Here is a 21,333-nt window from a genome sequence, read left to right as displayed (position 1 = left end):
CACACACACACACACACACACAAAGACACACCTGGATCCACTTTTAGAAGCAATCGTCTCCTGTGTGACTTCATCAGTCTGTCACATCAGTTTGGTCCCAGCTTCAGCTGTGGGACAGACGGCCTCACGTGAGCCTCTACAATACTTTGGTCTACAGAGGAGTTCACGGTCCACTCAGTGACTGCAGAGAGCCCAGATCCTCCTCCACCGTGCTGACAGCTGCTCTGAGGTGTTGGTGCTGATGTTTCCTCCAAACGTGCTGCTGTGCATTCTGGACAAACATCTGCACTTTGGTCTGTTTGTTCCAGAAGTCTTTGTGTTTGTTCAGATGCAGCTTTGCAGACCTGAGCTGTGCTGCCATGTTCTTTCAGAGAGAAGAGGCTTTCTGCTGCAGCCCTTCCAACCAGCCAGACCTGTTCAGTCTCTTTCTAACTGTGCTGTCATGACCTTTAACCTTTAACATGCTGACTGAGGCCTGTAGAGTGATGGAGCTCTTGGTTTGTTCCCTTGTCTGAGCTTAGGGTGAATTTACTGAGACAGTCTTCAGTGTTTCCCACTCGTGAATAATCTTTTTCACTGCAGAATGATGGACTTCAAATGGCCTTGTGACCCTCCCAGACTGATGGGCACCAAAGATCACTGCTGATGTCTTTCCCCATCGGCGCTGTGCTCGCACACCTGAACGCTCCAGAGCAGCAAACTGCAGAAACATCTGCTTTCACAGAGGTGCTCACCCCTGCTGATGGCCACTCCATCAAGCTGCTGCTTAAAGGTGTACTTAGTTTTTCAGACACTGCTTCTGGATTTAATTTCTTAGTTAAATAAATAATGACACTCTGTAATCTGCAGGGCTGACGTATTTCTCTGCTGGGGACCAGATTTGTTTTAATTATGTTCTGATATGTAACACCTTAGAACTGAGAGGGAGTACCTTCTTATTAATATGACTGCAGACTGAACCTTTTTATTCAGCCAGATATCTGAGCAGCAGCCACCTGTACCTGCAGACTGATCCATTAACCTAAACTGAAACAATCTCATGAAACCAGCAATCAGTCATAATGTTAGAAAAATTTAATTTTCCTCTTCATATCTACTACATGCAGTTATTACTCAGAGCTAATGCTCATTTCAGGAAATTGTCCGGGCCCGTATGTGACTTTATAACTGATTTCCTGACTGGACTGAACAATGTGATTTACCCAGAAAGTCATAAAAGTGTGCTCACTGAGCCTCTACCACAGACGCATAATGTGGTCACACAGCTGGTTACACATAATGAAAACAGGCCTGACGAAAATAAACTGTGTGATAAGAGCCGCCAGCTGCTGCGCACAGACTTTAATAACAGTGATGAGTCCAACATGGAGGTAAGATCAGGGCGATGAAGCAGCCCCAAAAGTTCAGGACCAAACCCGATAGGCTCATGACTGTAACCATGCAGCCCAAAAATACTGTGCTTTTTGGTGAGCACTGATATCAAAGCAAAATAATATGCTCACTGTGATGAGGTATTTAGTTAAGTTTTACTGCATAATGAACTGTAGTATACTGTAGTACCATGCAAAACCATCAGTATGTTTTTTTTCTGTGATGTTCAGATAAAGTGTGGAGATGTGAACGTGGTGCACTGGAGTCAGGAGACTGTCGGGAATGTGTCGGAGATTTTATCATCACTGTGTGCTGCAAACCATGAGTGCTGATAGTGAAACATAATTAAAAAAAAAACTGAGACAAAATAGGAAAATTCAGGCATGCAGCGGTCAGTCCAGGTGCAGGTCATGGTGCCAGCATCATCGTGAAGCATCGTCCATCCCAGCTGTTCCAGGTCCGAGCGTCTGTTTCTGAAGGACATGAAAGGGGAACATGAGAGGAATCTGAACATTTAAGGATCTCTTCAGGACACACACAGACACACAAACATGCAACAACTCCCAAACCGGCAGCAAACACACTTTTTTTTTTTTTTTTTAAACTTTATTTTTAAACAGTTTTATAGTCTTACAAAGGTGAACACAACATAAGAATTGAATAACATATAGAACATTGAACAAATGGGTCACCGAGGGAGAGAGACAGTGGTGTATCACAAAAAAAGAAGAAAAAGGGGCAAATAATGTTCCAAATAGCACCGGGTTACAGTAAAACTTATTGAGGTCTCAAGGGGAATGAATGGGGTTGTAGGTTGGACGCACCTGCTAAGAACGTGGAGACCCCTGTGTGAAAATTTCAGTAATGTCTTATTATCTGATATCAAGTCACCTTTATCACAAAGTATAGCAGAGGGAAAATAGAGCGAGAGAGAGAGAGGTGAGAGAAAAAAAAAAAAAAAAAAAAAAAACAAAAAAAACGAAAAATAAATAATTACTTCACAGTATTTTTACATTTGCATATATTAACCATTTTGACCAGTATTTTTCGGCCTTGTTGCTTTGAAGTCTCAGGGAGTAGGTGAGCATCTCCATATCACATATTTCTTTTACAGTGGCAGACCATTCTTTCAGTGTTGGTGGGCTCCCACTAAGCCATTTCCTTGTTATTGCTTTTTTCCCTGCTATCAGTAGTATTTTCAGAAGGTATTTATCTGGAGAGTTGAGTTCAGTTGATAAATTACATAAATATATAGTTTGAAAGTTAAAGTCAATTCCAAATCCAAGAATTATTCTTATCTCTTTGGCTATCTTTGACCAGTAGGAGTGAATCAGTGGGCATCCCCAGAAAACATGAAAATGGTCTGCCATCACATTGTTACATTGTCTCCAACAATGCCCAGAATCAGTTCTGCCAGTCTGAGAGTATGTTATTTTGGGGGTTATAAAAAACCTAATGATATTTTTCCATGAATATTCCCTCCATAGCCCTGAGCTGGTGGTGGTGGAATTAATTTGGCATATGTTTAGCCACTCATTGTCTGTCAATGTTATTTTGGCCTCCTTCTCCCACTTATTTTTAATATGTAGTGTTGATGTTTTATTGTATGCTTCTAGGCATGCATATATTCTGGATAGTCTCTTCTTATTGGATTTACCCTTATAAGCGTCAATAAAAATATTAGCTAAATCCTGATCGTTTCTTTCTAGTATTTTAACATTTTTATTAAAGTGATGCCTGAGCTGTAAGTATCTGAAAAAGTCACACTTGTCAAGGTCAAATTTTTCTTGTAAATGTTGGAAGCTTTCCAAGTCGGTTCCAGAAGAGATCACACAGTATGACGTAATACCTTTTCTGGTCAATTCCTTGAATCTGGAATCAAGCTGTGCGGGTCTAAAGTCCTTATCATATTCAATCCATCTAAATAGCCATGTTCCCCTCTCTGTGAGGGGGTTGCGGAATTCTCTAAACCAGGTGTTGAGAGGGGCTTTTGTAAAAACACACAACTTTTCTGAATATGTATTCTTGAGGTGCTTATCTCCCAGCAGGGCTTGAAGGGGGATGTCTGTTTGATTTACTTCTAGTTCTTTCCATTTTGCATCATACCCCTCTTCACACCAATAAGCAGCATACTGCAGTTGTGCTGCTTTGTAGTAATTTTCCAGACATGGGAGTGACATTCCTCCTTTATCTTTTGGTAACTGTAAAGTTTTGTAGCGTACCCTCGGTTTCTTGTTCTGCCATATAAACCTAGAGATGGATCAGTTCCACTTATTAAACTGCTTGGTAGGGATTTCCACTGATAAGGATTGAAAAAGAAATAATAGTTGGGGTAATACAATCATCTTTATTATTTCTATGCGGTTATATAAGTCAAGTGTCAAAGGGGCCCACCTGTCCAGATCATTTTTAATTTTATTAGTCATGGTACCATAATTTGTTTTATATATTTTGTTTAGATTTTTGGTAATGTTAATGCCTAGGTATTTCAGGATCTTTGTTTTCCATTTAAATTTGAGCATTTTACTTATATCTTCTTGGGGTGAGTAGTTAAAAGAGAGGGTCTGGGTTTTTTCTATATTCAGCTTATAGCCCGAGTGGAGTCCAAATTGGTGGAGGCAGGACATGAGGTTGGGTAAACTAAAATCTGGGTCAGATAAGGTCACCAGAATATCATCGGCATATAGACATGTTTTGTATTCTCTTCCCTTAAATAGGATTCCCTTGATTTCTGGGTCTTCCCTAATTTTTTGAGCAAGTGGTTCTATAAAAAGTGCGAAGAGAATGGGGCTCAGTGGGCATCCCTGCCGGCAGCCTCGTTCCAGAGGGATTGTATTTGTAAGGCTGCCATTTATTTTAATCCGGGCCACCGGCAGATTGTATATTGACTTCAGACAACTTATGATTGTATTACTGAAGCCAAAACGTAGTAAGACCAGATATAAGTATTCCCAGCGTACAGAATCAAAGGCTTTTTCTGCATCGAAACTAATTGCCAGGGATTTCATATTATTCTTATTCACAATGTCAATAAGGTGTAGTGCCCGCCTCACATTGTCCTGTGTACGTCTATTTTTGATGAAGCCTGTCTGGTCTGTATCGATCAGATCAGGGATAATATTTTCCAGTCTGTTAACAATTATTAAAGTGAATATTTTATAATCGGTGTTCAAGACAGAGATGGGCCGATATGAATTACACTCCGTTTTATCTTTTCCCGGTTTTGGTATTATAGAAATTATTGCTTGTTTCCAGGATGGTGGGGTCTCGCCCCCTTTAAGCACGTGGTTAAAAGATTTTAACAGCAAAGGTGTTATAGACTTCCTAAAGGTCTTATACCATTCAGCTGGTAGTCCATCTCCGCCTGGTGTCTTGTTTGCCTTCAGTTTTGAGATGGCTTTATCAATATCCGTTTGTGTTATTTCTGCAGTTATCCCTTTATTTTGATCTAGGCCGATTGAGGGCAGGTCCAAAGAATCTAGATATTGCTTTACCGATGAAAGCTCGGTTAGTTCGGGTTGACTATATAAATTCTTATAATATATTTCAAAAGACTTATTAATTTCATCCGGTGTGAAGCACATCTGATTGGTAACCGGGTTTTTAATTTTATAAATGGATCTGTCTAATTGTTGCTTTTTGAGTCGCCAGGCCAATGTTTTTTTTGCTCTCGGTCCATTTTCGTAGTAGGTTTGTTTAATATATTTGAGTTTAAGTTCCACTTTGTCATCAAGTTTCTTATTTAATTCCTCTTTTATGGTTGCAATTTGCTCTAGTAAGGTAGGGTCTTTGGTCTCAATATGCTTCTGCTCTAATGTGTCTAGTTGTTTAGTCAGGTAATTGAATTGCTCGGATTTTTCCTTTTTCTTCCTTGATGCCCACATTATGCTTTTTCCTCGCAGTACTGCTTTTGCAGCGTCCCATAGGATACTCGGAGACACTTCTGTGTTATCATTAAATTCTACATATTCTGCGAGTTCTTTGTTAATGAATTCCTTAAATTTATTGTCATTTAACAGAGCTGTGTTAAGTCTCCATATTGTTGTCTTAGGTTGAACTTGTAAATGTAGTTTCAGGTATACTCCAGAATGGTCGGATACATCCCTAGTGCCAATATTACAATCTAGGATTCTGTGTCTGTCTGCTCGGAATAAGAAGAAATAGTCGATTCGTGAGTAGACGGCGTGGGGGTGAGAAAAAAAGGTGAACTCCTTGGTTGATGGGTGGCATTCCCTCCATACATCAATTAGGCCTATCTTTTGGATCATTTTTTTAATATACAATGATTCAGAGTTAATTTTTTTAATTGGGTTTGAGGAGTCCAGGGAGGGATGCAGTTGTACGTTCCAATCCCCTCCGCATATCAAAACACCTGAGGTTTCTGCCACTATGAGATCAAATAATCTGTCAATTAGTGTTTTGTCGTGACCTGGTGGCCTGTATACGTTGAGTAGAGTTACTTCCTTTGAGTCTAATGTCCCCCTCACCAAAACAAAACGCCCTTCCTTGTCCGTGATCTGTTTAGATAACCTAAAGTCTATCCTATTTGCAATTAGTATTGCAACACCCCTCGTGTGTCCATTTGTATGAAAAGAGTAAAATGTCTTTTTAAACCCCATTTTTTTAAATTTCTCATGGTCTTCTTTTCTTAGGTGGGTTTCTTGCCAGAAGATAATGTGTTGCTGTTCTCTCTTCATCTTAGCTATGAGCTTTCCTCTTTTGATTGGGTTTTGTAACCCATGCACATTAAGAGTTATTATTTTATATTGTTGGTGAAACATAAATCTTTAAATGAAATAGTTCCCTCTATCTTACACATCCAGGGTGACCTTAACATTTGAACATGGATAAAAAATAAAACCAATGAACTTGTAACTTGTGAATGTCCAAATAAAGATAGTGAAAAAGCGACTTCCAAGACAAAATGACTCATATGAGAGTCTTGGTTGGAGAGAAAAGTCCCCGGAAAATGGGGGGTCTCTCCAGTGCAAACTGGCATTGCTCGGTAATGAGTATAAGCTCAGTGCACAATCAGAGCCTTTAAACAAGCACCCAAAACAACGGTCTAATCTTGTAATCTGTGTGTAACGGTAACTGGCGTCTATCTTGTTAACATTAGCAAAGACAGGGTGAGAGATGGTTAAGGTGAAATCTGACAGTGTCTCTTTATGCAAATATTCCGTTTTTAGTCCATACGCTGGATTAAGGCACTATGATTGCAAATCTTACCACAAGGAAGTTACATGAATGAGTTTATCTTGGCGGAGGGGCTGTGTCCCCGGCATCATGACGAGATCCGCTGAGTTTTTTCCGTGCTCTTTCTCCGTGCGTATCTGGGTTCGGTCGTTTGGCCTCCACCCTCTCCCAGGACAGTCTGCCCAGTCTCTCCATCGGTGGTGTCGTGGGGGGATTGTCATTACTGTTGTAGTCAAGTGTGAGACCCCTCTTCTTTAGATCCTTTATGGCCTCATCTGCGCTGTTATATGTAACCGAACCACTGTCAAAAAACACACGGAGCTTTGCCGGCGGTGGGGTTTGAAAGCGGAGACCTTTTTCTTTCAGAAATTTTCTGATGGGGGCATAAGCTTTCCGCTTCTTTTGGGTCTCTGCCGGGTAGTCATGGTCAAAGTATACACGTTGCTGATTGAGGCGAATCTCTCCTTTCTTCCATGCAGAGCGGAGCACTAAATCCTTAGTTCTGTATGCCAAAAAATAAATCACGACGGAGCGGGGGTTGGCATTCTGCGGTGGTTTCGGGCCCAAAGCACGGTGGCAACGTTGTATAGCCAGATCGTTATCCTGAAGTGACAGCTCAGCCTTGATAAAACTTTCAATAAACTCCAATAAATTCTCACCCTCTGTGTCTTCAGGAATCCCGTATATACGGATGTTATTTCTTCGTGAGCGTGCTTCTAACTCAGTCAGCTTGGCTTGAATTTTATCTTGATTGCTTGTGGTTTGGGACAGCACCTCTTTCGCCACCGCAGTCCATTCCTCCATTTCTGCAACTCGTTTTAACGACTCCTCCGCTTTGTCTCTGGTCTCCTTCATGTCGGTCGCAATTGCGTTTAGCTTTTCGTTAACCTCCTCTTTGAAAATGGTTAGATCTCTCTTCATGTCGCCGGAGAGGTTGTCACGAAAGCAGCTTAGTTCTTCTTTCACGTCTGTGCGAATGGCTACAATCTCTTTGTGGATGGCTTCGATGCTAGCTTGGAGGCCTGCCATAGCCATGTGTTGGTCGTTTACGTCTTCGTCGGCTTTCCCTTTAGAGTCTCTCTCGCCTGTTTCTTGTATCTGGTTTGATTTACAGTTACCTTTTAGTGTCTTTCCCCTTCTCATCATAAATTTATGAATTCAAAAATGTCAATACAGCTTTGGCGTAGGGGAGCTAATCAGCCGTGTTGGGAGCGCTCGTTCAGTGCGTCTGTTCACCTCGGCGCCATCTTGGGAAGTCCAGCAAACACACTTTAAGATCAGCTGCAAAATGCTAATTGGGCCTGATGATTTATAATTCGTTTTATGCGTCCTTCCTATCAGCCAAAAGGACTTTAATCATTATGTACTGATACATGAAGAAATTATGGGCGTGGCTCCCAGGTCTGAAAGTAAAAACAATGCCTTACATCTAAACAGCCAGCAGGTGGCGACTCCTCTGGCTGTAAAAAAAAAAGTCTGCTGCATGGAAGTAAATGAAAAACTGGAAATCTGTTCTCCCAGCTTGTACCTCCATTAAACCCTTTGCTGATCAGTTCACAGCCTCCATATTTTGTTTGAAGTCTTATTGAAAACAAAATGATATTAATTTTGTGAACTATGGTCCCCACTGGAGCCAAAAAAGACCATAAAAGGACACATGCTTTCCCTTAATTTCTCAGCTCTGCCCATCACCTGTGACATCTTGTTTCAAAAAATGAAGATGGTGAGAAAGCTTCTCAAACTGATGGGTGACGTTATGGTGTCTTCATCCATCTTTTATAGTCCATTAACTATGTGCTGTAGGCAGTAATTAAAGGAAAGACCTCAGTGAGAGAGCAGATCTTTCTTACTTCATGGGCAAAAGTCCAGCTGTGCAAACAGGACTTCCCATCACTGCTGACCACTTTCCAGTGTGTTTCCAATGTGTTTCCAGTGTGTTTCCAATGTGTTTCCAGTGTGTTTCCAGTGTGTTTCCAGTGTGTTTCCAATGTGTTTCCAGTGTGTTTACAGTGTGTTTCCAGTGTGTTTCCAATGTGTTTCCAATGTGTTTCCAGTGTGTTTCCAGTGTGTCTCCAATGTGTCAGTGTTCCAGTGTGTTTCCAGTGTGTTTCCACTGTGTTTCCAATGTGTTTCCAGTGTGTTTCCAATGTGTTTCCAATGTGTTTCCAATGTGTTTCCAGTGTGTTTCCAATGTGTTTCCAGTGTGTTTCCAATGTGTTTCCAGTGTGTTTCCAGTGTGTCTCCAATGTGTTTCCAGTGTGTTTCCAGTGTGTTTCCAATGTGTTTCCAATGTGTTTCCAGTGTGTTTCCAATGTGTTTCCAGTGTGTTTCCAGTGTGTTTCCAGTGTGTTTCCAATGTGTTTCCAATGTGTTTCCAATGCTTTGTATTGGTTTCAGTTTGTTTCACTGCTCTGTGAGGAGGAACTTAGAGACGCTCAGAAACACACAGGAAACAGGTCTTTGCATTCTTCGTCGCTTTTAGCAAAGACAGAGTTAGCACGTTAGCATTTGGGATTGAAGTCGGGTGTTGAACAGCAGCCTTTACTGCTTTCACCAGGAGAGTTTTGGAAATGGTCTTAACTACAAAATCAAATGACAATCTGTGGATGGAAGAGGATTTCAAAGTGTACTGAAGGCCAGTGAAACTGGGAGCACTGGAAATGAAGTCTAAAACTAGCAGAGTATGTTCTGTCTTAGAGGAAAGGACACATCCGGATATATGGTTCTCAGTGTCACTAAAGGCCATAAAAGGAAACTGACGTTAGATTCTTTATGTGAAACTTTAGCCCTGCTTAATACAAAGACTGTAAATGAAAGGTGGCAACAATCACCATTGCTTCTGGGCTGAGCACAGTAGTGTAGAGTAGTAGTAGTAGAGCTAGAAGAGGTGGGGCTATATCAGCTAAGGTTAGCAAGCTGCACTGATAAACTGTAACGCACAGACACAGATACCCGTAAACTCTGGATAGGCCACCTGTCTATCACAGGGCTATCAGTACCTCAATAAATGCTCCAAGTGGCACAGATAGCACAGTTATGACTACAGCTGTCAATCAAAGTTGCCACACCCCCTAAACCAAACACTATACAGACAGATGAGTTATGAAAATATGTTACAGTGGTTATGAAGAAGGAAACTATCCAGAGAGGCTGAAAGGCTTTTTGTAGCAGGCTGTAAAGTCTACAGGGACCAACTCACTACTGAAGCCAGGCTCAAGTGGACATTAGAGGAAGTTTCAGCTGTTTCTGACACTTCAGTATTTGGCTTCAGCTTTGTTTAGTGTAAGTATCCCCCTTTAAGAACATATATGAAAGAAAACTGCCACAAACCGAGCAGCACGGCCACGACAAAAAGAGAAATGCACACACAAAAGCCAATTAAAGAGACGATTCTAGATAAAAGCAACAAGGACAGGACTTAGACTGCCTGAGGTGTGTAGTCAGTAGTGTCAGTGAGGGCCTGAGTGAAGAAATGGTGTGTGCGATGTTGTGCAGAAACCAAACAGGAGAGCCACTGAGCTCTGAGCTTACCCCCTTCATACCTGAGCTGCAGCCTCACAGGTCGTCCTCCTGATCAGACTGCTTTATCTGGAACAAGGACAGAAGTAACTGTCAGCAGGACAGAGGCTTCATCAAAACACACTGCAGTTAGCCTTCATTAGGACACCTCCTGAGCCACTGCAGCCCTTCATCCTCACACTCCACACAAATGCTTGTTTCCTGTTCACAGTAACTCACACACACACAGAGACAAATGGTAATTAGCCTGCTAAAACACTCTTTTGTTCGTGTACACTCAGCTTCTTGTTGTCGGAGGAACAATGCGGCAGATTAAGGGCCGGTCTGTTCTCTGCCTCCTCTCAGATTAATGAGGCGGCCTCGCTCTGTCAGGCAGGTATAGGAAGCCTGCAGGCTAATTCTATGTCATTATGTTTCCCTGTAAAGAAACAGAAACACTGAAAGCATCGCTCCTCTGCTCGGCCCATCCGCTCCACGCTGCTGAGATTCTGAATCAAAAAGAGCTGCAAGGCGACCGGTAAACACATCGTCCGCCTGCAGTTCTGCAGCTTGTCTCTGGGCCCATCTCTGCAGTGTGGAGTAAGATTCACTGCTGTCTCTGTGACTGAGTGATTTATGAGGATGGACTGGGGCAGAACTCCAACTGGATATCTAGAAATTATAACAAGCATTTTTTTTTCTACTACTTTATTTCTTTTTTGGCCAAAAATTTCTTGATTGATTATCAAAATAACTTCCTGATTAACTCAGAGTGAAAGTCATTTTTGGAGTTTTGATCTGCAGTGAAGACATCAGTCAGAGTTAATAGATTATCCATAAGAGGGCAGCATTGCTTTAGCTTCTATTGCAGAGCTGAGTGCAGAGGGGGGAGTTATGGAGGTTACCCTGTGGGAGGTTCTTAGCTGGAGGAATTTAATGGAAAGTCTTGTTTGACTAGTTGAAACTGTAGTAAAGATAGTTATGTATTGTGTGGGTGGTAGTAGTAAAACATCTGTACTACCCTGTGATGGTAGTATGACTGTATACTTAACCCATGGGGTAGGTACATTTATCCTGTAACGTAGCTGATGAGGGAAAGGGGATATATGTTTACCCTGTGAGGGTCACAGCATCATGTATTTATCCTGTGTAGTTGAATGGGTCAGGAGGAGCCTGTATATTTAAGTCAGGATCACTGTTTACATTTATAATTGGTGCATGGCTGTGCTGGATAACACAGCATCCATAACAACAGGTACAATAATGATTGACAGCATGAAAGGAGGATCTGGGCTGGAGGCGGGTTGCAAAGCGGCTTGCAGATTTGCCTGAAACAGGAAGAACTGATGGATGTTAAGAGGTTAAATAGTGATGTGGTGAAGGGCATCAGCAGAGCCATCAGCTGGTGTGTGCTGGTGCAGGATCGTTCCATTTGCCAGGATTGTGGCTGAGTTTGACTTTGTGGACAGTCTACACTGAAACTGTGCTCGATATGCTGTATATTTATACTGCAGTGGGAGTAGTAGTGTGTTTAGTGAGTAGAATATGTTTACTCGGCAGTGCTGTGGGAAAGGCCTTAATTTTGTGACAAGCGAGATTCTCCACTGAGACAGGACTGCAGACAGGAAACAGGAAGTTAGGGAACCACTGAGCTAATGTATTACTGTAATTATTTTTGAATAGGCTGACCATCTGTTGTCTTAGTTTTGTTTACTTAAGTGATTATATAAGTTCAATAAATGCAAAGTCACATCATTACTGCAAATATTAGTGAAGAACAATCTCTGTGTGTAAAATAAACACGGCAGAAAAGTGTTAAGCTTGGCTCTGTGTCATCACCATAACTGCTGCCATAACACCTGCTTAAACTGTGATGCCACAGCTGTTTAATATCATTAGAAAAGAAGGCAGCAAACAAATATCTGTTCAGCATGAGGCTGTGTCTGAAAACTGGTTTGGAGAAATCTGGCTGGGTGCGATTTGGACATCAGGAGGCAAAGCTTCATTCAGCTGGATGTGGAATGAATAAGAACAGTTTCAGTGCTATTTGACATTGATTGTAGAAGTCTGTGGAAGCACGGGTGTAGCTGTGGGGGTGGCAGTGGTGTATAGTTACCCTGTGGGTGTAGCTGTGGGGGTGGCAGTGGTGTATAGTTACCGTGTGGGTGTAGCTGTGGGGGTGGCAGTGGTGTATAGTTACCCTGTGGGTGTAGCTGTGGGGGTGGCAGTGGTGTATAGTTACCCTGTGGGTGTAGCTGTGGGGGTGGCAGTGGTGTATAGTTACCCTGTGGGTGTAGCTGTGGGGGTGGCAGTGGTGTATAGTTACCCTGTGGGTGTAGCTGTGGGGGTGGTAGTGCTGGTAGTGCAGCGGCTCGTCCTCACTGGCCTCCCCTGGCTCTGGGCTCTCTCTCTCCAGACTGCTGACTGAACCTCGGCGAGAAGAGTCTGACACACTGGGCTCCCTGCTCTGAGGACACTCTGAGACACACACACACACACACACACACACACACACACACACACACACACACACACACACACACACACACACACACGTGCACGTTCTTATGGTGTGTTCAGTGTTAACCCTTAATAAGCCGTTTCCACCTGTGGGGTTTGAGCTGTTGGTGCCTTTTGGAGCTTTTCTAATGGAACCACATGGACAAACGCATTGTGCCACCTACATGTTACACCCACAGCAGCTTCTGCGACATTCCATAATTCCATGGGCATTCATATAGAGCTGGTCACCCTTTGCAGCTATACCAGCTCCCACTCTTCTGGGAAGGCTTTCTACAAGATTTGAGTGTCTGTGGAATTTTTGTCCGCTCATCCAAAACAGCATTTGTGAGGTCGGCCACTGATGCTCCAGTTCATCCCAACAGTGTTCGACAGGGCTGAAGTCAGGACTCCGTGTGGGCCAGTCAAGTTTTTCCATACCAAACTCATCCAGCCTTTATGGACCTTATGGATCCAGCCTCTCTTTGTGGACAGTCATGCTGGAACAGAAACTGCCTTCCCCAGACTGTTCCCACAAAGCTGGAAGCAGAGGGTTTTCCACACTGTCTGGGTATGCTGAAGCATTAAGATTTCCCTTCAGTGGAACTAAGAGACCCGGGCCAACCCCAGAAAAACAGCCCCACTGCATGATCGCTTCCTCCACCAAACTGTACAGTGGGCACAATGCAGTCAGACAGGTCACACTCTCCATTCACCCAAACCTGGCTTGTCCATCAAACAGTCAGATGGAGAAGTGTTCATCACTCCACAGAAAACGTTTCCACTGCTCCAGAGTTCAGTGTACTTTGCACCAATCACCCGACACTCAGCATTGTGCTTGGTGATGTAAGACCTGCGTGTAGCTGCTCAGCCATGGAAACCCATGCTATCATCTCTGCAAGTACTGAGTCAGCAGAGCGTTGGTGGCTTTTACTCACTATGTGCCTCCACACTCGGAGACCCTGTACTGTAACTTTGTGGCCGAGCTGCTGTGGTTCCAGTGGTACCAGCAGGTAGGAGGGAAGAAATATCACTATTTCACAAGTTTTCGCAATGGTGGCATCCTATGATGATGATGATGATGATGATACTTTATTGATCCCACAATGGGAAATTACAATTAACAGAACACCCATCCAAGAAGACAGACAAACAAACATGGGGAGATAGGTGAACTGTGGCCATGCTGCCCCCCTGGAGCTGCTGCCATTAAAAAGACAGAAACAATAGTGAAAAACATATAGGGATGAGTGCACCATACTCACATTCAGAGATCTCTTCAGAACAGCCCATTCCTTCACAAATGTTTGTAAAGGCAGACTGCGTGGCTATAAGTGCCTGATTTTATACACCTGACTGGAAACACCTGAATTCAAAGACTGAGAGGTGTGGCCAAATACTTTTGTCCATATAGTGTATCTGACAGCTGCTGCTCTTCAGTTATGGTGAGAGAAATTACAGTATTTTATTAAACTATTAAATCAGCAGGTACCTGAGGCTGTGGGTTGCTAACTAAGCTTACTATCATTAGTGGATAACTAAGCACTCCGCCCTCCATTTAATATTGTCACTTAGACCTAAAAAAAACAATGTTGTGGAAGCCAACAGTTTGGGGATGGCCCCTTCCTGTTCCAACATGACTGCACACCAGTGCACAAAGCAGCTCCATAAAGACATGGATGAGCCAGTTTGGTGTGGAAGAACTTGACTGGCCTGCACAGAGTCCTGACCTCAGCCTGATAGAACACCTTTGGGATGGATTAGAGTGGAGACTGTGAGCCAGGCCTTCTCTCCAACATCAGTGTCTGACCTCACAGATGTGCTTCTGGAAGAATGGTCAGAAATTCCCATAAACACTCCTAAACCTGTGGAAAGCCTTCCCAGAAGAGCTGAAGCTGTTATAGCTGCAGAGGGTGGGCCCATATGAGACCCTCTAGATTAATGATGGATGTTGCTCAGGTTCATGTGTGTGTGAAGGCAGATGAGTGAACACTGTTGGCGGTGTGGTGTAAGTGTATTTTGAGGCATGCAGTAATACCTGCCTCTACAACAACTCGCTGCATCTGAGTGAGAGAAGTTCTCATCTGAACATTTTAAAAAATAATCTGAAAAACTGAAGACCATCAACATGTCACATCGGATAATTTCCTCATCTATTTATCAACACCAGGAGATAAAACCAAAACACACACACACACACACACACACACACACACACACACACACACACACACACACACACACACACACACACACACACACACACACATACACACACACACGGGGCTGACGAGATAACTCCTGAGCGTTGAAGGGGAGCTTATGAAAGGTTATGAGGACCGTGTTTATCGCTGTTTACCTCACTGTCATAATCCACGCTCCACTGGTGGCAGTTTTGTCATTGAACCATTACTCACAGATGCAGTATGATAGCCGGCTCACATCTGATGGTAAACACAGCGACTCTCTCTGCATCACCGAATACTCTGACGGATCATTTGCAATAATAAACTCGATTTAGAGTTCAGGAAGGATTAAACCTGTATCCGACTGATGTTTGAGGTTGATATAGGCATTTAATAAAAATGTGTCAGACCTCTAAAGTAATGACTACGACTAAATAGATTAGATGTTCCTCATCGGTTTGTAAATAGAAACGTAGCCCTGAATCATATTACATCCACACTAACAGACCTTTTCATTTAGAGCCAAAGACACAACAAAATCAAGTCAGGACTCGACACTCAGCTAACAACTTTGTGCATGAATGTAAACAGTTTTACCGATGCCACCTTTATTTGGTTATGGTCTGTAATAAACACGTTGTTTAAATTAGGTCACTGACTGCAGACAGCCCGACTTCTTAAAGCTACAGTCTGACCTTGGGGTGAATTTGCTGTGACGTCCACTCTTGGGAAGATTGAGGCATTGCGTTAACACACACCTGAATCCTGCAGACCGGCAAACTGCCAAAGAGGTGCTCACACTTACTGCTGTTCAGTTAATCAAATGCATTTGAGGAGCAGCACTGGGCTGCTGCTTACCCTCTTAAATCCTATGGAAGCAGTCAGGGTGGACCTGTGAAAACATTCTTTCACATGTGACTCTTCACAGATCTATGGAAGTCACGTGCTGCTGAACTCATCACTATATCCAGCCTACAGCTGCTGTGCATCAGTCCTCCAGGGAAACAGAAATGTTCTCACAGCTGCAGGACCTGGACTCATTTTATCGGTCATCTGCACTTTGGATGCCGGTTGATGCATTTCAAAATGAAAGCAATATATGTTGCACTTATGGACAGTCCTGAGTGAAAAGTAAAGGCCTTCACCAGCAGATGACCCGTGCAGAAGGTGAGGAAAGGTTTGGGCTAAAACTAATTAGCCCTGCAATTATATTGCAGTATTACAAGACTATCATATGACACAGAGAACATGTAAATATAGCAGCTATAATTTAAAACAGGGAAATTACTCTCAAAAGAGCCAAACTCTGAAATTAAGGCACCATAATATTACTTATCAAATCATAAAATAAAGGATAAATGCGTGTGTGTGTGTGTGGTCTACCTGAGCAGTCCTTCCTCTGTCTGTCCATCTTGTCTACGCAGTCCAACAGCCCATCGATCTGAACCTTGATCACCGTCAGCTCCCTTTTGATGGCCAGAAGCTCCGCCATTCTCACTGCAGAGAGGGGTGGGGGGGTGAGTCCAGCTCATGTGCTATAACAGGAAACGGAGACTGGCACATGGAACTGTAACTACTGACATGAACACATATTCTTTGTTAAAATCCAGGATAACGTTTACATGAACACGATGAGCAGCAGGACCCTTCAAGCCGGTTCATGCATGGCTATATTTCCATGTTGTCATGTGTGGACAGTGAGAAGTTAAGGCCATGCACCACATAAAGACGTCCGCACTGGTAATACAAGACGAGTGAGTCATCCCTCAGAAGGGTTCCTCCAGGAGCCCAAAGTAAATGAAGACAAAGAGTCTAAATGTTCTGGGAGCGTTAAACCCGGGAGGCTGGGATCAGATCACGACACGATCAAAAAAATAAACAAAAATAGTCTGCAGAACATTGTTGCATGATCCATGTGCTGCATGTAGCCATACATACATGAACATGACAAATCACTGATTGAAAAAATATTGAGTTAAAAAAGGTTAAAACATCTCTGATTGTGCAGCTGTTGAAGCAGTTTCTGTTAAACTGAAGGAACCTGGTTGATAAACTGAATCCACAAATCTGGACCCAGAAACTCCATCCCTGAACTACAGGGGTAAGAACACTAATCTAACAAATAAAGCCATGAAAAATCAGACTACCAGGGCCTTCATGCCAAAAGGAAAGAATATAAATCCCCACAAAGAAGCAGGGATCGATCCGAGGATGCTGAAGAGCTGCTCGGTCTGGGAGAGAGACACAGATCCCTTTCCCAGACATCTGTAAATTGAGGCAGGCCCATTTATCAATTACTCCACCCAGGGCACCTCAGAAGGAAGCTGGAGATCTGTGAGAGGAGGCAGATGAGGAAATAAAGAAGGAAACAAACACAAGAAGAGGACGCAGCTTTTTATTATGTTCATGAAAATCTGCAGCCTACAGATATGGATCGGTGGGTTTGGCTCCTGGCGTTTGAGGTCTGGGACCCAAATCTGGCTCCCTCACATGAAGCTCATGTGACTCTTTTCAGGTCTGAATCCATTCTCAGTATAACACAAGCAGATGTGCGCATAAATCCAGCTGCATAGAGAAATATTTCTTTGCAGCTGGATGCAGAAGAAAATCTGAAATCCCATCACACAGCGGCATTGATGAACCTCGGTAACCCACCTCCCTGCAGCAGGAATCAGCATCTGTTCGATGGTCTGAACCCACGAACAACCGCGTGAGTCAACATGTAGTGTAAAATCACCGTGAGCAGCTCGTTCCTCTCTTTGCTGTGTTGATGTGTTTCAGAGTAATTTTCCTTTCATAAGTCGTTGAAACAAACTTGAAAGTCAGCGCTGACCTCAGTAGGGTTTTACAGCTCCATGCAGATTCGAGTGTCATTCAGTGACCCGTGCAGTCGTCAAGACCGCACTCCTGCACCATCAGTTACTCTGCCGCCTCCTTCGACTGCACGAGCCGGCGCCCTCGCTGTGCTCCGTAATGGACTGACGCCGCCGCACACAGCTCTCCAAATGACCCTGAAAACTACTTCAATCCCCAAAGCTTTTCGACCTCTGAAGCTTGCAAAGGCAATCTAATTTCCTTGTGATGGGGTGCAGTAAAAACTATTAAGGCTTGTAATAAACTAGTATAAACAATTCTTATTTTCCATGCACTATTAACTCAGTCTAATTGTGAGCGCTGATAGGCTCGGATGGGTTATAGCAGGAGAGGAGAGCCCTGCGGTACAGAAGCTTTTAATGAAGAGACCATCTGGAGCACCCCCCCCCACCCGCCTTCTCTCCAGCACCCTGGGGCCATACCACCGAGATGAGCTGTCACACAGGAGGGAGATAACATGAAACAGGGTGTTGGAGAGGAAATATCCTCAGAGTGCAGCAGGTTTCCACAGGAGCCGCACAGTTAAAGGGAAGAAGGCCAAACATCACAGTCACAACTGTGCACAAATGTGAACATCAAGGCCGAGGCGCATGTGTGGGTTTGAAATGTAAAAGCCGTTAATTGGTGAGGGATGTGCTGTTAAACACCCCTGCGTATCAGCGTCTGCCAGCAGCAGGGAGCTGGTGTCTCTGCCCTTTTTCCATAAAAGCTTTTTAACAGCCAAACTTCCTGAACTCAATATTTCCCGTCCTCTACCCTCAGCAGAGCTACGACCGTGACACCACTTTTAATGTTTACTCGTGTTTTCATCAGACTCAACAGGTTCATGGATCTCAGCGGATGGATAAAGTGCACATCTCTCTGGGTCATAAACAGTTTGCAGAAAAATGGAGGAGAACACGATTCAGTGAAGACAGTTCTTGGAAGCTTGGCACAAACATGTGCAGTTAACATGTGTGCTGAACCAACACTGGTGCCTCCTTTTTCATTCATCCAAACGATGAATGAAATCATTAAATTTTCTGCTCATTGAGTTATTTCACCTCTTTGTCCCGTGGACTGGATGTTTCTTATGTTCTGAAAGTGACTGATGGAGGCTGATGTGAGTCTGTCTGTGGTAACTGCAGCCTACAGTGGAAGTGACTTATAAAGCTGATGATTGTCCCTCAGCTCACTGTGTGAAGGTGCAGCACCTGTATAAGCCCAGGATGGAGGAAACTCCACATGTCATCATTTCAGGAGTGTCTCAATACTAATCAAATCAAAAAGGCTTTGTTTGTACGTGATCATTTCAGCTCTAAATGTTAGACGAACTAAAGATAAGCGTGATGGAAATACGTGGGCAGGCATCACAAAAACTATGATGCAAACCAGAAACGGAGACGGTGCTGTTCAGAGTGCAAACTGTGCCCTACCACAGACACAGCACGCTTCAGAAGGAGCAGTGATCTCTGTGTCACACTCCTCACACCCTCTGCTGCTGTGAGTGTTTGCAGACGTCCATGCAAACCACGGGCGACCGCAGCAATCTGCCAGCAAACAAAGCAATTTAAGGAGGCTTTTAGTGCAGCACTGTATTTCACCCACTGACACCAAGCAACCTCCAGCAACCACTCGCCAACCAGTCAGGGAACACTGGTTTTCCCCTGGTGACCGGTGGTTGCCAGGCAGTTGCAGATAGCGTGAGCGGGGCCTGAAAAGAACCTTCTGCTAACATCTGCCCTACTCCCCAGATCTGGCTCCTGAATGAAATCCAAGGTGAAAGATACTGCAGAAGAAATACAGCTTATAACCCAACTGCACATGTGCAAAAATAACACACAGTGCACGACTGCTCAAAAATACACATTCAGACTGGATGCGGTTTTTGTGCTGTTAAACACTAACAAGGAAGTTAAACAGACCTCATGTGACCACAGCTGTCTCTGAGCTGGTGGAGACACGATCACAGATCCTTCAGTTGATCAGGTCATTACTTTGCTCTGTTTTTGCAGGATGTGGAAATGTGCATACATATCTGTACGACTCAGCGATGATGTAAAATGTCGGCGTGTTGTTTAAAGTTTGTTTTACTGCCTGCGAGTGCACAAAAAGTGAAATAAAACTGCTTCATAGAGAAAATTCAGCCTGTCCATTGGCAGGATGGTGTCATCATATGGAGTACAGCTACATCAAGTACGCACATTTAGCACTACATTCACATTTGTGTAACTTTAATATGAACCTTGTAATGTTGGTTATAGAAAACAAAAAGTCCAAAGTCATTTCTCCAGCTCCCTCTTACATTTGCTGCTGCTGCTGGAGGTGGAGGTGTGTGAGTTGTCGCTCCTTCTGGACGGCCTGCTGCTCCTCATTCTCAGAGCGGCTGTGGATGATGAGGAGGAGGAGGAGGAGGAGGATGAAGGACGGGGCTGTTTTACAGGACTGGGATCCGCTGAGACTGATGAGGGGACTCGCTGGTTGTCAAACACGCTGAAAACAAACACACACGTGCGAGCTTTAAATACACACACCCTCACAGACAGAGTCCCATGATGCACCACTGCCCGAGGCAGTAGCAACACGCTGCTCGCTTCCATCCCGACTGCTTTAGTGTTAGAATGAAATGGAGGCAAATCTTCATGAAGAGCAGCATGTTTGAAGTCATCTTTATACACAGAAATCAGAGTTTTTCAAACAGAGCGGAGCCAAGAAGAAACAAAGACTTGATTTCTTTTCTCAGCACTCATTACACTTTTAAAATGCTGAAGCTCTCTGACCTCCCCGACATGTCTCTGGCCTGCAGCTCTAAACACAAATCCTTACCTCATGAACACCTTTATTTAGAAAAAAGCCAGAATAACTATTTTACTTCATCTGGAGGAGTCAGTGGCTTTAAGCAGCAGATTAATCCACGTTTGGTGCTTTAGTGTTGCCTCAGCAGGGCGTCAGAGTGATTTCTGAAGATAGCATCCAAACGCAGGAGGCAGAGGTCAAACACAAGAGCTGAACTTTAAATAACACAACAGAGCAAAGTAACCCAAGACACAGGAACACAGCAGGAGCGCGCGCGCTCACACACACACACACACACACACACACACACACACACACACACACACACACACACACACACAGGCTAATTAGTGCTCGAGTCGAAGGCACCTGGCCTTCTTTCAGGCTTTTGAAGATGTTTCTCGTGCTGCTGATGGGCAGTCACAGGTATTTAACCTGTGAAGTTATTCACTGTGGGCGGGGTCCTGATATGCCAGAGCATGTCAGGGGCACCATTTCAAATAGTTCCCCCACCCTACATTACATGAGTTGATGAGGTCACACAGGTTGAATGGTGGTTAAATAATAAATAAATTGTATGTGGCTGATGGTTCAGTGATGGTTGCTCCAGGTAAACATACCTGGCCTCCTTCACTCCTCTCTCAACCCATTTGTCCAAAATGTGAACATCTCAGTGCTCTAAAGCGTGTCCCTCAGAGGTCCAGCGGAGTCCTGCCCTGAACAGCTCGTTCTCCTATGGTGTACCATCCATCTGTGGAGGGTCATTTGGGCTCTCCTGCATACAAGTCTGAGAACTCTCTCCAAGAAGAATGTGCTCCAGTTTTGGTGAGTGAAAGTCTAGGATTTTATTATCACATCCATAACCAACACTAACAATAACCTCTGGCTCCAAAAACCCAAAACGTTGGCAGCCAGACTGCTGCGCCGAGGCTTC

At 43.7% G+C, this 21,333-nt stretch overlaps 1 protein-coding gene across 1 annotated transcript in view; it reads right to left on the bottom strand.

The window, feature by feature from the left end:
* Positions 1 to 293: 293 nt before the first annotated feature.
* LOC115781531 (RNA-binding Raly-like protein) overlaps positions 294 to 21,333 on the bottom strand; it is a 76,838-nt gene continuing 55,798 nt past the window's right edge. The window contains exons 4-8 of the mRNA XM_030731224.1: positions 19,909 to 20,096; positions 16,134 to 16,247; positions 12,392 to 12,543; positions 10,099 to 10,155; positions 294 to 1,844 (exon numbers count right to left, since the gene is read on the bottom strand). Of these exons, the coding sequence (XP_030587084.1) occupies positions 10,123 to 10,155; positions 12,392 to 12,543; positions 16,134 to 16,247; positions 19,909 to 20,096 (487 nt within the window). The 3' untranslated portion in view covers positions 294 to 1,844; positions 10,099 to 10,122. The remainder of the gene's footprint in view (positions 1,845 to 10,098; positions 10,156 to 12,391; positions 12,544 to 16,133; positions 16,248 to 19,908; positions 20,097 to 21,333) is intronic.

This window comes from Archocentrus centrarchus, chromosome 6 (assembly GCF_007364275.1).
Source record: "Archocentrus centrarchus isolate MPI-CPG fArcCen1 chromosome 6, fArcCen1, whole genome shotgun sequence".
Classification (NCBI taxonomy): domain Eukaryota; kingdom Metazoa; phylum Chordata; class Actinopteri; order Cichliformes; family Cichlidae; genus Archocentrus; species Archocentrus centrarchus.
The sequence above is the reverse complement of the archived record's forward strand: the minus strand, read 5'-3'. Positions and strand labels throughout refer to the sequence as shown.